The following is a 15,539-nucleotide window of genomic DNA, read 5'->3' on the forward strand; positions in this document are numbered from 1 at the left end:
GAAAGCAACCTCCTTTGAAATATCAGTGCTGGAAATAACTCTGGGATTTGTGTGGACTTTGGGCAAACTTGCTTAAAAGTCTAAGTACACACATTCACTGCCGAATGTCTGGAAAGTATTGATGTTGAACTCCCATGGGGCTGGTAGGTACCAAGGCTGTTTTTGAAAGATATTCTGAGAAAAGTTATGAAATATATGGCTGCTGTTGCCCTGGCCTTGATATCCCCAGAGATGTTCTGAGTGGGAAAATCAGTATTCTTCTTTTTTTTTTTTAAGAGGATTTGAAAGAAGAATCACTATTTATATATGTGCTCATCTGTTAGTTTAAATCAGTTTCATAACAGTTTATTATTATTATTTCTTTTAAAAATCTGTTCCATCTGATCCAAATAATAGTAATTTAAAGAAAAAAATGGATGCTCACAATTGCAAGCAATACTTTCCCCCATTTTTTAGAAGCCTTTAAAGCAGAGGTCTCCAACCTTGGCAACTTTAAGCTTTGCTGGCTGGGGAATTCTGGGAGTTGAAGTCCGCCAGGCTTAAAGTTGCCAAGGTTGCCAAGGTTGGAGACCCCTGCTTTAAAGCAGTGATTCTCAAACTTGGAAACACTGAGTTGTGTGGACTTCAACCCCAGGCATTCTGGGAGTTGAAATCTACACATCGTAAGGTTGCCAACTTTGAGAACCACTGCTTCAAAAATATGTCGTCAACCTTATTGTGAAGTGTCTTGTCTTCCTATTTTCTGATAGCTGGACTTCTCCATCTTACCTGTGGATTGTTTGAACTTTGTTATTTTACAGGCTGTTGGCTGTGATAAAATGCTGGATTCTTCTCAAAAGGAAGACAAGTGCTTGCAATGCGGTGGGAATGGAAGAGCTTGTTTTGAAGTCAAGGGACTTTTTGATGTGCCCAACCTCCCTAAAGGTACCGCAGCGCTTTTTTGGTACCATAGATTAATACAGGTAGTCCTCGACTTACGACCACAATTGAGTCCAAAATTTCTGTTGTTAAGTGAGACATTTGTTAAGTGAGTTTTGCCCCATTTTACGACCTTCCTTGCCACAGTTGTTAAGTGAATCACTGCAGTTGGTCAGTTAGTAACATGGTTGTTAAATGAATCTGGCTTCCCCAGTGACTTTGCTGGTCAGAAAGTCGCAAAAGGGGACACAGCAACGGTCATAAGTATGAATCAGTTGCCAAGCATCTGAATTTTGATCGCATGATCGTGGGGAGGCTTCAAAAGGCGTAACTGTGAAAAACGATCATAAGTCACTTTTTGCAGTGCCAGTGTAACTTTGAACAGTCATTAAATGAACTGATGTAAGTCGAAGACTACCGGTGTAGGAGACTTTAGACTGGGGCTGGGGTAGAGATGTGATTGATTGTTCTTATTAATCTCTTTATATCTTTAAAGCTAAAGTCAATAACTGTAACTCAGGAAGGTTTTTACTGTAGCATGTCTGCAGTGTGATGCATTGATGTCACTGCCTTGTGCCATATTACATCAATTACATGCAAGGGTAACTTTATGGCTAATATGAATACGGATGGAGACAGTTCGAAATCAGTGAAGTAGTTACAGCAAAATTTATATCTTTTCCCATGTAGCTTCTCTGCACGAAAGAGTGACTTTACCCTGGCTTCCTTCTCTATTATATTCTGTCTCAGAAAATGAATTTATTCTGGCTGATTTATTCTGCTCCTATAGGCTACAATCAAATCTTTGTCATTCCAATGGGAGCCACAAGTATCCGGATCAAGGAAGCAATCCCTACCAGGAACTTCCTGGGTAAGAAGTTGTTACTGCTCTTGGTATATGACTTCCACCACCTCATTTAGTTATAACTTAATACAAGACAATATGGATCTGCATATTCAGAAATATTACATGGTACCATTATCTGGGTATTGTATCATTAATAACAGAGATGGGAGAACTGCTTACTTAATAGAATGCAATTGGTGTATGCTATGAAACAAGGTTCTGTTTGCAACAATATGCCTGCAATAATATTGTATGTGCATTTTACATGAAGCAAGAGTCTTCATGACTTCTCCATCAAAGTCCCATGTATGCCATCCATCCACCTTTGTTTATTTATTTATTTTATTATATTTTTAATCCCACCTTTATTATTTTTATAAATCACTCAAGGCAATGAACATACTTAATACTCTTTCCTCCTATTTTTCCCATAACAACCACCCTGTGAGGTGAGTTGGACTGAGAGAGAGTGCCAGGCCCAAGGTCAACCAGCCGGCTTTCATGCCTAAGGCGAGACTAGAACTCCCGGTCTCCTGGTTTGGAGGAATCCTCTGGAACAAATGATGAAACTGCACAGGGTCCATAAAGGGCAAGGCGAAAGGAACTATCCCCTTATCAGCAAAAACATAAAAGAATGAGGCATTTTTATACCTCAGCATGAGCGCAATCAACATAAATCATCGCAGGATGAGATGATTAATAAATCATCTCAAGCTTCCTTATAATGCTTTGATTTAACAATATGGGTTGAATGTTACTCACTGCTCTGTATAAAAATGACCAAGTGTTCTTTCATGTCAAACTAGCATCCTAGTAACTGTTTACACATCTGAGTGGTTTTTGTGGCAGTAACATGGAAATGGACATGCCTTCTTCCATTATATTTTTGTCAGTTTCCCAGGGCAGCCCCCAGTTTAGGGATTTCCTTATAATCTGCCATATGAATATAGGTAGTCCTCCATTTATGACTACAATTGAGCCCAAAATTTCTTGCTAGGCAGGACAGTTGTTAAGTGAATTTTGCCCCATTTTATGACTTTTCTTGCCCACTGTTGTTAAGTAAATCACTGCAGTTGTTCACTTAGCCACATGGTTTTTAACCCCATGGATTTTGCTTGTCAGACGGTTGCAAAAGGTGATCTCAAGAACCCGAGACACTGCAACCCTCATAAATATGAGCCAGTTGCCAAGCATCCAAATTTTGATCACATGACCATGGGGATGCTGCAACAATCCTAAGGGTGAAAAATGGTCATGTCACTTTTTTTCAGTGCCATTATAACTTTGAACAGTCACTAAATAAAATGTTGTAAATCAAGAACTACTGTACCTGTATTTACTAAATCTCTGGGGGGTTTTGTGGGAGGAATCAGTCATGGTTGGCTAAATACAATTACCACTTGTAGATTTTCAGCAAAACATCATACCTCTACTCCCCACTCCCCCAGAAAGATTATATTGATATGTCATTTTGTTTAGTACATAATAACTACTTCCTATCTGGGCAATCTTTTGTAACATCAGAGTCTCAGAATTCTACATCACTGTCTTTACATTTTTTTCCCATTCCTCTTTTTTCACCCTCTTCTCAGCCATCAAGAACGTACAAGGAACATACTATCTGAATGGGCAGTGGACGATTGAGTACAGCCGGGCTTTGCCTATTGCTAGCACAGTGGTGCATTATGACAGAGGTTCAGAGGGGGATCTGGCTCCAGAGCTTCTACATGCCCGGGGTCCCATTACCGAGCCTTTGATAATTGAGGCAAGTAGCTGCAATTGCTTTCCTGTTTTCTTGGAGGTTTAATCCCTGAGTGTGCATAGGTGTTCTGGATAATTCTCCAGAATAATCCAAACAGAGGGATTCCACAGGTTCATAAATAAATAAAATAGATTGATGGGGGAACTTCCATCTTTTTGACTAACAACTATTAGAAAAAGAGTAGAGGAGAACTGGCCTTGAGGCTACCTCTATTTCATGCAGAGGTCAAACAGTAAATGGCTAATTTATTTGTCATGGCATTAAGATCACCTTAGTTCCTCATTCCTTAAGCCCAACAGTGTGCTTAGATGAAATGAGTTTTGTCACATCTGGAGGGTATAAGGTTACGAAGACTACAGTAGTTTAACAATTGTTTCTTGATGAATAAAGAGGAAATATAATCTTTCTTCATTCTAGCAAGAACCCACTTTATCCTTTGTATTGTAGGCAAAATATTCAAATGTTGATCTATCAGAGTCAGGAAAGACATACAGCAGGAGATGAATAGCAGGCAGGAAAGGAATAACTTTGGCAAGGATCTGAGTGATGGATGTTTGTGTGTGTGTAAGACTTTGAGTCTGTTTTTGACTCCGAGCAACTGTCTGAACAAGTCCCTGCATTTGCTTGGCAAGGTTTTTGAAAAATGGTCTGCCTTTGACTGCTTTCTAGGGATGAGACAGAGTGATTGGCCTAAGGCAGAGGTGCCAAACTCGATTTGATTGAGGGCTGCATCAGGGTTGTGTTTGACCTCAGGCAGCCGGGTGGGCGTGGCCAGCTCAACATCACTTATCGAGTCTGTTTTTGGCTGTGACAGTCTCCTGCAGCCCTCTGCCAGCAAAAACGGAGCCCAGGTGGGCCATGTGCGGCCTCCCTGAGCTCCGTTTTCGCTGGCAGAGGGCTGCAGGAGGCTGTCACAGCCAAAAATGGAGCCTGGGAGGGCCACACGCATCCCTCCTGACCTCCATTTTCTCTGGCAGAGGCACCGCGGGCCAGTCCTTCATTGTTTCCAAGGTGGCCCCATGGGCCAGATCTAAGCACCCCACAGGCCGGATCTGGCCCGTGGACCTTGAGTTAGACACCCCTGGCCTAAGGTGACCCAGATGGCTTGTGCCCAAGCAAAGACTAGAACTCACAATCTCCTAGTTTCTAGCCTTACGACTTAACCAAATTGGCTCTGAGTGATACACAGTTTTCACAAATAGCAGACAAAGTTTGTTTATTTATTTATGAAATTTCAAAACCACCCATCTCCCTCACAGAGGGAGTTTGGAACTTGGACTGACACAAACATTCGATTTTTATTCGATTTATTCGATTTTTAATTAATTAAGTAATTAACGTATCAGGGAAAAGAAACTAAGCTGATCTTAGTTTTCAACAGGTAGAGCAGATTTTTGGTTTGTTTGTTTGAAAGAGGGATATTCCTGTCATCTAAACATTTATGTGCAAAAGTCCAGGATTGGCCACTACATGAACTAGATAATACCTTGCTACAAGAGTAGCAAAAACAGTGCATTTCCTGACACCTGCTTATCTTCTTTCTTTTTCAGCTTATCAGCCAGGAACGAAACCAAGGAGTACATTATGAATACTATTTGCCATTCCAAAGGCAAACATCAAGCTACAGCTGGGGCTATGGCTCCTGGAATGACTGCAGCGCTGAATGCGGTGGAGGTATATGCCAGCACCTCACATTTAATATTATTGATTTGCCTAAGTAATGCTTCCCAATGTATGTGTACAGATCACATATTGATCTCTGAGGATATTTTGGATAGTTTGTGGTCTTGGTGTATATGCTACAAACACAGACCTGTAGCAGATGGGGAAGCGGAAAGCTGAATGGGTGATGTGTGAGTATTAGTCTCCAAGATTGACTGTTTATTTAATTGGTCAAAATCTCAGATAATTAGCAAATCACACAAAATGTTGGCAAACTCACTCAAAATCTCAGAAACTTTTAGACAAGAATATTAGTTATATATGAGAATTGGTAGACATGCTAGATTTCAATCATTAAATTAATTGCTATACTGAACTATGGTAGCAGATTGTGTAATGACCTCTATTTTATACCTTTCACCTCTTAAAGCATTTAAAGCCATTTTTAAATAAAATAAATGCATTATCAAGATGATCCTAAGCAGAAATCTGCTAGCTTGGGAGTATCACAGCATAGAATGGGTGAAAGCAATCTTCTTCTGCCTCAGATACCATTTCAGCTTTGCAGGATCCTATCTGAGTTGGTCACCCTGACCAGAGACTTAGTCTTCAATGTTGTGCCCTGCCTAAGGATTGCAAAAGATAGGATGGATAATAATGTGGACAGGTCCGAGGCATTTGGCTTGCTTTGAGTAAAGTATTATAAGGAATGAAACAAATGATTTAAGCCAGAAAAGTATTAAGTATGATCTTGCTTTTCAGGGCTTGCCAAAATAAATAAAAATTGCCCTAATTCAGGAGAGAATTGCTGGGTTTTAAACCACCCATTTTTGTTTAAGACCTAGGAGTAATATTCCCCTTCGATTCTCCCACACAAAATACATAAAAATGCCCTGAAAATTTGGCCGTGATCACTCTGGGAGCTGCAAAAGGGATGCTTGCAGAAGCATTGACCTGTGTGGGGAAGATCAAGGGGAGCAAATGACAAAACAATGTTGGGCCATCATGATGCAAGCCCCATCCCTTTTGTTATGATCTCACACACCTATACAAAGGAGAAGGCCTTGTATCACCACAGCATGATGCTGCTTTGGTCATTTGCACAAAGGCACTTGCATCCGGTGAACATCTGTGAGTTTTAGGAAGCTACGTGTGTCTCAGGCTCTGAACATCTGTTAAGCATGAGAAGTGTAGCAATATTACTTCTGCAATTCCTTATGCCCCCCCATGGGCACCTTACTAATTTTTAGAGCTGATATCATAATGATTGTAGCTGCTGCTTTCCCAAAGTGACTTTCTGTTCTTGTTGCCATTTTTCTAGTGTGTTATTTTAATGTAATGGGAAAACCAGGTTTGAACAGAGAGACAGAGAGACAAGTGATTAGATACATTAGATTATAATAGATAAAAGAGGCATGCTGGCACAGTGGTTAGAATGCAGTATTGCAGGCTAATTCTGCCGACTGCCAGCAATTTGGTAGTTCAATTCTCACTGGCTCAACTTTGACTAAACCTTCCATCTTTCTGAGATTGGTAAAATTAGGACCCAGATTGTTGGGGGCAATATGTTGACTCTGTAAACTGCTTAGAGAGGGCTATAAACTATATAAATCTAACTGCTATTGCTATAGCCAAGTTTTTATTTTTGGCTTTTGGGTGGGTCAGTGGGACACAATAGCTGACCATTATTCTTGAAATTTTTCCTCTTAGACCCTCATCAGGTTATCACTGAATCCTGGAGCCAGAAGGAATCTTATAAAATATACTAACCTAAATACTCAGCCTTCCTGTTCTTACATAGAGAAAATAAGGGCATATTCTAGTATTGCCTGGAAGGCTGTGAGAAAAGGCATAGATTGGAAGTAAACTCTGATTGAGTTGCAGCAGGATTATTATATCATGAACAAAATAATGTTTTTTTTGATAAAGCTTGTTTTGAAAATTTGACATATATATATATATATTTAAAAAAGCTTGCAGTGGTTTGTGCAGAAATCATCTTGTAATCTTTGTTTATGGGATTATAAAGAGATCTGCTATTAGCCATTCTAGGAGATACAATTTTGTAATGAGTGGCAGACATATTTTGATTCATTCAGCGTTAAAGCCTGTCCATCTGCTTATTCTTCTTTAACAATTTCAATTATTCACTTAACAACTGTGGCAAGAAAGATTGTAAAATGGGGCAAAACTCACTTAACAAATGTCTCACTAACAGAAATTTTGTGGTCGTAAATCGAGGACTATCTGTACTATATAGCATAATCTACAAACATAAAACATCCTCAGTGGAATAAATAACCCGTCCTCTGGAATGAGCTACCCCCAGGGATACGACTGACCCCGGACCTCCGGACCTTCTGCCGGGCCCTGAAGACTTTTTTATTTCAGCAAGCCGGGCTGAGTTAAAAATCTTTTAATTGGGGAATTTTATGGGCAAGGGGTTTTAAATTGGAGAAGCCAAAGATAATTTAATTTCGTTTTAATGTATTTTAATATTTGTATTGTGTGTTTTTAATTTTGGCTGTTCACCGCCCCGAGTCCTTCGGGAGAGGGGGCGGTATAAAAATTTAATAAATAAATAAATAAATAAATAAATAAATAAATAAATAAATAAATAAATAAATAAATAATGAATCTGTAGTAAAGATTCAATCAGCAACATTCTTTCTTTCTTTCATTACTCAAAAGAACCTGAAGAAACATATAACAATCTATTCACATTTAGCTAAGCTAACATGGGGGGGCCGGGGGTGTGTGTCTCCATCTCAACCAGCTTCTGCAAGCAATCAATGTCAGAGCAAGTCTGACCTCTGAGGGAAAGCTGGACAAAAGTCCAGGGCCGTGGTAGGAAAATATTACCTCCCACCCCTAAAAGTTGATGAAACTGAGGGATTTTCAGCCTTCTTTTCCAAGGATGTGCACATCGAACCCATTATTACATTCAATTAATTATGTAACTTAATTGATTCCCCACCCCCACTCCCACCTTCAGATAAGTGCTGGCCCTGTTACCTTGATTTCAATCACATCATTTGTGTGGGAATATGAAAAGACAATTCATTGGAAGCTGGCCTCTGCCTAATGCTTATCTCTTAGATAATACTTGGTTGCTTTAGGGATATTATGCAACCAATCTCCTTGGCAATTATCCATTACCGTGTGCCATCTTTGGCTCCTGTTGTTTTTCTCTGCTCCGCAGGTTATCAGTCTCGTCTGGTCTTTTGCACCATTGATAATGAAGCCTATCCGGATTATATGTGCAGAGATAAACCATGGCCAGGAAATAACCGTAGCTGCGGCCTCCAGCCCTGTCCCCAGACAAAACGGTGAGCTTTGATTCGGTTTGTTTCTTCTGTGAGATACCTTGAAATCCAAGTATCAGTCAAAGTCAGAAATAACTTGGTGGTCTCTGTTCGGGGCCCTTGCTACTCTCATATGAAATGAGTGCAGAGAAACCTGAGCCCTCCAAAAGCACAGGTAGCCCTCAACTTACAACCATTTGTTTAGTGACTGTTCGAAGTTACAGTGGCATTGAAGAAACTGACTTATGGTTGGTTTTCACACTTACGACCGTTGCAGCTTCCCCATGGTCATGTGATCTAAATTTGGGAGATTGACAACTAGCATCTATTTATGACAGATGCGCTTTTCTGGGGTCATGTGATTGCCATTTGTAACCTTCCCAGCCAGCTTCCAACAAGCAAAGTCAATGAGGGAAGCCAGATTTACTTAATGACCATGCAATTCATTTAATAACTGCAGGGATTTGCTTAGTAATTATGGCAAAAAAGGTCATTAAACAGGGTAAACTCACTTAACAGTTGCCTAACTTAGCAACAGAAATTTTGGGCTCAGTTGTGGTTGTAAGTCGAGGCCCACCTACCATACAAGCTAGAATAAAATGTTATCTGAGGAAAAAAATGTTACAATTGGTAAGATAATTGGGTGGGAATAGACGATCTCTTTTCTTTGGGACTTTACCTATTCACAAAATGTTTTCCAGGTTGGGTGTAGCTAATCACACAACACGTAATTTTTATTGATTTATTAATCAAATGTATGTTATTATCTTTCTTTCATTTTTTTAATTGGCAAATTGTTACTCTCCAAGATGTGCACCATCTTTCTAGACACGATGAACAAAGAAAAAAGTAGCTACAAAATCTACTGTTTTTGTTTTCTAAGCAAGTCAATGCAATCTGTGTGAGGTCCAGGAAAACTTTTGGAAATGAAAATGATGCTAGAAGCTGGTGCTTTGCTTTCCCATCAACCCAGTTAATTAAATTAAAAGCATCTGATTCCTCTCTTAGGAGAAGGGGTCAATATTGCTAAATGAACTAGGAAGGGCAAATAAAAGCTTTCTGTTGGAAGATCATAGCATATTTCCTGATTAGTGGGAAACTGTATTGGAGAGACCCTCCTTGCGTGAAATGCAAGTGGTGAGTGCCAGGAATTCCTTTTCATTTTATCAGAAGACTTTATTATTATTTAGAAAGGATGCTAATTACCAACTGTCTGCAAGGAATATAAATCCTTCCATTCCCCACTATCCTGTCAGAGCTGAAGAAGCTTCTTGGATGAGAAGCAAAACGTCTTCAAAAGAAAAAAAAACCCACAAGAAAGTCCAGTTGCCTCCTGAAAAAAAGCACTTTTGGGACAACCATGATCTGGATGACTGAGAATCCCTTCACACTATTATTTAGAAAGTTTTAGAAATATGAAGTTGTTTCCTCTGTTTTAGCACTAGGATTTTTCTGAGCATAATTAGGTTTCTGCTTGTAATATGAACAGAATACAAAGCTAGCATCCACGTTCAGATCTCCAAAAGATGTGTCACAATTTGAACTTTCACAGAGTTAGACCACAATTCCCCCCCCCCCCGCCCTTCCCTTGTTCACTATGACCTCTTGCTAATTTCCAAGTACTTAGTGGGTTCTTGTGGCTACAATGAATTTAAAAAATCGGGGCAACTCAAATGAAGAGATCAAACCATGAAAGCATTTTTTTTTTTTGTTATATGCAACTCTTGGAGGGAGTGATTTGAAGACATGATGAAGGGCAGGGGAAACTGAATTCTCCCCACCACCCACATATTTGGCCTTGATTTGAATTGGCTCTTCTTCTTGTGGGTAATAAAATGCCTGTATGTTTTCTGCATAATAGTAGCTATGGTGGGTGGTCTATTTTGGTGCAGGAAATTGGCATAGCTGCAAACAGGGGGGAAGGCTATTGCCTGCCCATGACCCTGATCCAAATTGGACCCTATCCCAACATCCTTTGGCAGTGTTTTTCGACCTTGGCAACTTGAAGATGTGTGGACTTCAATTCCCAGAATTCCAAGTCAGCCATGCTAGCTGAGGAAGGGCCATGCTGGCTGGGCAATCCTCAGAATTGAAATCCAAACGTCTTCAAATTGCCAAAGTTGAGAAACACTGTGCTAAAGCTTTAAAAAATGGCAGCGGAGGTTTTCGATCCGTCATCAAAATCCCTTTTAATTTGGCTCTAAAAGGATAGAAATCATACTGTAAAAGACAGATCCAGATGTCTATATATTTATTATGGGCTTTAAAATCTTTGTTCTATATACAAAGGGTATCTTACCTCTATCTGCCGGGAGCATGGAGCCGCAACAGAGCATGGAACTTGCAAACAAAGAGGTAACTAGGAGAAAGTGGTTCAGCTCTTTTCTTCCTTCGCCTCACCTCCAATAGTGGTTTTCAAGCTTCCTAACCTTAGTAAACAGCTTGTATTCCCCCTCCCCTTGCATTGTTAGCTGCTCATTAAGCAGGAATTTGCTAAAAAAACAAACCACAAATTCCTGAGAAACGCTTGTTGAAAGCCACAGACCTAGATTCATAAAATCATACAAAATAGAAAGGTTGGAAGAGACTTCGGAGAGCCTCCATGCCTGGTGAGACTTATACAGGTAGTCCTTGACTTACGACCACAACTGAGCCCAAAATTTCTGTTGATAAATGAAACATTTGTTAAGTGAATTTTGCCCCATTTTACAACCTTTCTTGATGCATTTGTTAAGTGCATTTGCAGTTATTAAGTTAGTAACATAGTTGTTAAGTGAATCTGGCTTCCCTATTAACTTTGCTTGTCAGAAGGTCACTAAAAGTGATCACCTGACCCCAGGACACTGCAACCGTCATAAATATGAGTTAGTTGCCAAGCATCCAAATTTTGATCGCGTGACCATGGAGATGCTGCAATGGTTGTAATTGTGAAAAACGGTCATAAATCACCTTTTTCCATGCTACTGTAACTGTGAAAGGTCACTGTTATAAGTCAAGGACTATCTATACTAATATAGTAGTTTAAAACTTAGTAGTTCGTCCTGTTCATCCAAGCAGTGTGACTACATAGCCTCTCTCCAAATTGCTGCTGAAAAGTTGTAATTTGCAGTGTGACAGAAGGGATTATTAAATTCGTAGCAAGCAATCATACTGAGTATGTTCAAACATTTTCATTTACATTCAATTAAGGTTAAATTTAATTTAGATAAAAATATACTTTTATCTTGGCTCTACATCCTGGTTGGAGTGTGGCTCCTAGCACACTACTCAAAGGCTGGTGAGGCTCTAAATCTTCCAAAAGTTGAACATCTCTGGTTCCATGAACCTTTGAAGGCTTTTCTTCTAGGTGATGGACTTTGTTCTTAAAGCTTTGGCTTTTCTCCCTAAATAATGGTGTTGGGCAGTCAGTGCTTTTGGCCTTCGTATCCTATGTGAAGAAGGGTGAGAGAAGATAGTTTCTTATTTTTCTTTGTAGCCCAAGAGTTTAGATACCATATCCCCAGTAGCTTCTGCTGAGAAGTTTAGTAAATTAAAAATGAATATTGCTGGAGATTGCTGCATTATTTTATCTAACCTTTCTTTTCTATTTTTCTATATTTTTCCCATACCCATTAGTCTGGATGATAATTATACATATTCAGTTATATGTCCTCAAGATCAGAGGTCCCTCCATAATGATGAATTACCAACCAGTAGTACAACTATATTAAAAGTCATATTTCACATAATGAAATTCACTACTACAAGCATGATGATGCCATTTGCTTTGATAACTTCAACAAGGGGCTGGATATATAAAAACAAAATAGTCTTTCAATGGTTATTTACTGTGCTGGATACGTGGCTTTAGGCATGGTAGCCCTTTCATATAAGCGAATGGAAGAGTCCATCTTTCAAGTTTAGCTTGTTGATTTCTTGGTGGCAACTAATTGATTAATAAGCAGAATGCTATAGTGAAGGATTTTTGAGTTGGATTCCTATAACATTGTGAACCATGGCTTGTTTTCATTGTGGTTTGCTAAACATGACATAATCAGGCCTAACTTTAAACCATAAACCACAATAGACGGCTCATACATCAAGCTAAACCAAACTGAAGGACCCCTCAGAGGGTTGGGGTATGGGGAATTAGAATAATTACAAATACTGTTTGGGGAAGTGAAGATATGACTTAGTTATGTCTTAACCTAATGGGATACCCAGTCTGATCCAGTGGAGCTCCTAGGTCCTACACAGTGATGGGATTCAAGTAATTTAAAAACCGGTTCTCTGCCCTAATAATTTTTCCCAACAACCAGTTTGCTAAACTGCTCAGAAAGTTAACAACCGGTTCTCCCGAAGTGGTGCAAACTGGCTGAATCCCACCACTGGTCCTACAGAAGAAGATACCAAAAAGGGTTTTGAGCTTTCAAGTTGAATATCTGCACAATTGTTATACAGTTCCCAAATCTTTATTATGCTTTATAATTCAAATCAGACAACAACAAAAAAGAATCTCCCATGTAGGGTCATATATCCCCCCTATGTCCCCCCATGATAGAATATGGAATATGCGGCTAAATTAGCAGAGAAGTAAAGGTAGCTACAGTGCTATATAGCTTGCAGTGGTCACTCCTGAAACAAAAATCTTTTGCTATGTTCTTTAACTGTAACTCAGGGGTCCCCAACTCACGGCCATGGCCCATTACCACTTTGCTGTCTGTTCGAAACTGGGCCATGGGAGAGATGGGCAAGCATGCGCATTTCCACTTGCATGAGCAGAGGCTGTTTGCACTTGCACGCAAAACTCCATTAGTGTGAATGGAGCTTCATATGCTAGCACGAGTGCAAGCACCCTCTGCTCATGTGCAAAGCTCCAATGATGCTATGTGCACACGCGTGCACCTGCCACTCATATGCCCCCCAGCCAGACTGAGCTACCAAGCTAGAAAGATTGGTTATCGCTGCTGTAACTGTTCCCATGACATGCTAAATCAGGATGTGTTTAACCATGGTGCATTGATTAAATCATAATTGTGTGGGTTCACATAATACATTACATCTTAACCATGATTGATGAGCTGGACTAAAACAACATATTAAACCACAATCTAACCGGCTGCATTTTGATTTAGCCATTATATGAACTCAGCTAGCACTGCAAGTCTATAGGATAGAGATCCCATTGCCGTTTGAAACATTTCTTGCAAGTTTATTTTATTACTGAATATAGTTCCATGGCAACCTAAAGTAATATTTAACTATAAAGGAAGTAAGTGGTAAAATTCCTCTTGGAATATAAGGCTGAAATTATTTTTTAGGCACTGATCCTTATTCACAGTCTGTTTCCTTCTCTATTCCTATTGAAGGAGCTGTGTAGATTCGCCTCCTGCCAGCTAAGTTATTTTTAGAATAGGACTTCCTCTGAGATGCCATGCTCCAATCCTACAGTCACTCTTCACTGAGCCTCCTATTGGTCTGTAGGCTGTGCCAAGATAGTTGAGGTTATTTGTGCAGTTTCTGTTGGAAACGACAGCTTGAGTTGGCTGTTTGACTGCCTGGAATTTTGATTAAAGCCCAGCCTTCCAACTGTGGTCCTTGCTACTCCTATTTGCAGCATTGGGTTTCTCCCAAATTTAGAAAAGTCAAGTTAAAAGAAGAGTTTTATGTCAATGCATATACAGAGAGAAGCATGTTTCAAGAGTATCAAGAGTATCGAAATCTGATTAATTCATATTTTATTCAAAGTGTAGCCCCAGGCTAGACCCTGGAGATCTCCCAAAGATCAGCCCTCCATCCCAAATGCCCTGGACCACATTGATAGCGAGTAGTGCTAGGTATAAATGTGCAAAAAAAAAAATTTCACAGGCACATTTTTACCTGAAAATAAAAAAATTCTCCAGCTACTTTTAGATATAGTGGGAAAGATATTGGGACCCTGCAGGTACAAAACCCATCTAATATACACTGCTCAAAAAAATAAAGGGAACACAAGCAGAAGACATCCGAGATCTGAATGAATGAAATAGCCTTATTAAATACTTTGTTCTTTACATACAGTAGTTTATACACTGCTCAAACAACTAAAACTACTGTATGTAAGGAACAAAGTATTTAATAAGGCTATTTCATTCATTCAGATCTCGGATGTCTTCTGCTTGTGTTCCCTTTATTTTTTTGAGCAGTATATTTATTTTAAACATGCATAGCATCTGCATAATATAGGTAGATCGTACAATAATCATATTCCTCATGCAGAATCTGGGGTTTGTGTTAATATAGCTCTTGGTGTTGCAACCCCTTAAAAGTAGTGGCATTCTACTACTCTCTCCCAGAGAAAGATCCCCTCCCTTTCTAAATCTTTCCTGAGGCCTTTATTAATACTTCATCTCAAATGGTCTTTTTGATTCCTTTCATTCACTTCCTTTCCATGATTTGGCACCCCCGTTATTTTTAATGCTACTAGGAATTTCCATTGTGCCCCTGATTGGAATTTCTGGCTTTGAATAGGACCGTGTAAATTCCTGTATTTCAGGCGTCTTTTTCCTAACCCTTGCTTACTAGCTGGATAAAGCCTGTGATCCAGAAAGCTCATCCCAAGAACTAATCACGAGAAATTTTTGTTCTGGGAAGCTCTCTTGTGACACCAGTGACTCCTCGGTTCCTTGAGAGTTATTTTTTAAACATTTGTTTTTAGCTGGAAAACTGGGGGCTGGAGCCAGTGCTCTGCCACCTGCGGAGGAGGCATTCAAAGCCGTTCAGTTTACTGTGCCTCGTACAATGGACATCATTTTCAGGATGCTGTGGATGATACTGAATGTGCTTCCTTAACAGAGAAGCCACGCAGCACACAGCCTTGCAACCTGCAGCGCTGTGCAACATGGGTCTCAAGTCCTTGGTCTGAGGTGAGTTTTTTCTTCTATGTGCAATATCTGTACTGAGACAGGATTGGTCCAGCTTCTTCTGCACTTTGGGGAGAAGAAGATAATCTAGCCCCAGGGCACCCTTGAGGCACCCTGATTTGCCTAGTACTCCGAGTTTGTCGATCAGAAGGTCGACAGTTCAG

General features: G+C 39.8%; 1 protein-coding gene across 1 annotated transcript in view; it reads left to right on the top strand.

The window, feature by feature from the left end:
- PAPLN (papilin, proteoglycan like sulfated glycoprotein) overlaps positions 1–15,539 on the top strand; it is a 90,413-nt gene that overhangs the window by 46,586 nt on the left and 28,288 nt on the right. Inside the window, exons 7-13 of the mRNA XM_070939733.1 lie at positions 801–924; positions 1,709–1,789; positions 3,358–3,530; positions 5,078–5,201; positions 8,392–8,518; positions 10,784–10,849; positions 15,171–15,378. Of these exons, the coding sequence (XP_070795834.1) occupies positions 801–924; positions 1,709–1,789; positions 3,358–3,530; positions 5,078–5,201; positions 8,392–8,518; positions 10,784–10,849; positions 15,171–15,378 (903 nt within the window). The remainder of the gene's footprint in view (positions 1–800; positions 925–1,708; positions 1,790–3,357; positions 3,531–5,077; positions 5,202–8,391; positions 8,519–10,783; positions 10,850–15,170; positions 15,379–15,539) is intronic.

This window comes from Pituophis catenifer, unplaced genomic scaffold, assembly GCF_029215685.1.
Source record: "Pituophis catenifer annectens isolate HBS135680 unplaced genomic scaffold, rPitCat1.0.hap2 SCAF_1, whole genome shotgun sequence".
In the NCBI taxonomy this organism is placed as follows: Eukaryota; Metazoa; Chordata; class Lepidosauria; order Squamata; family Colubridae; genus Pituophis; species Pituophis catenifer.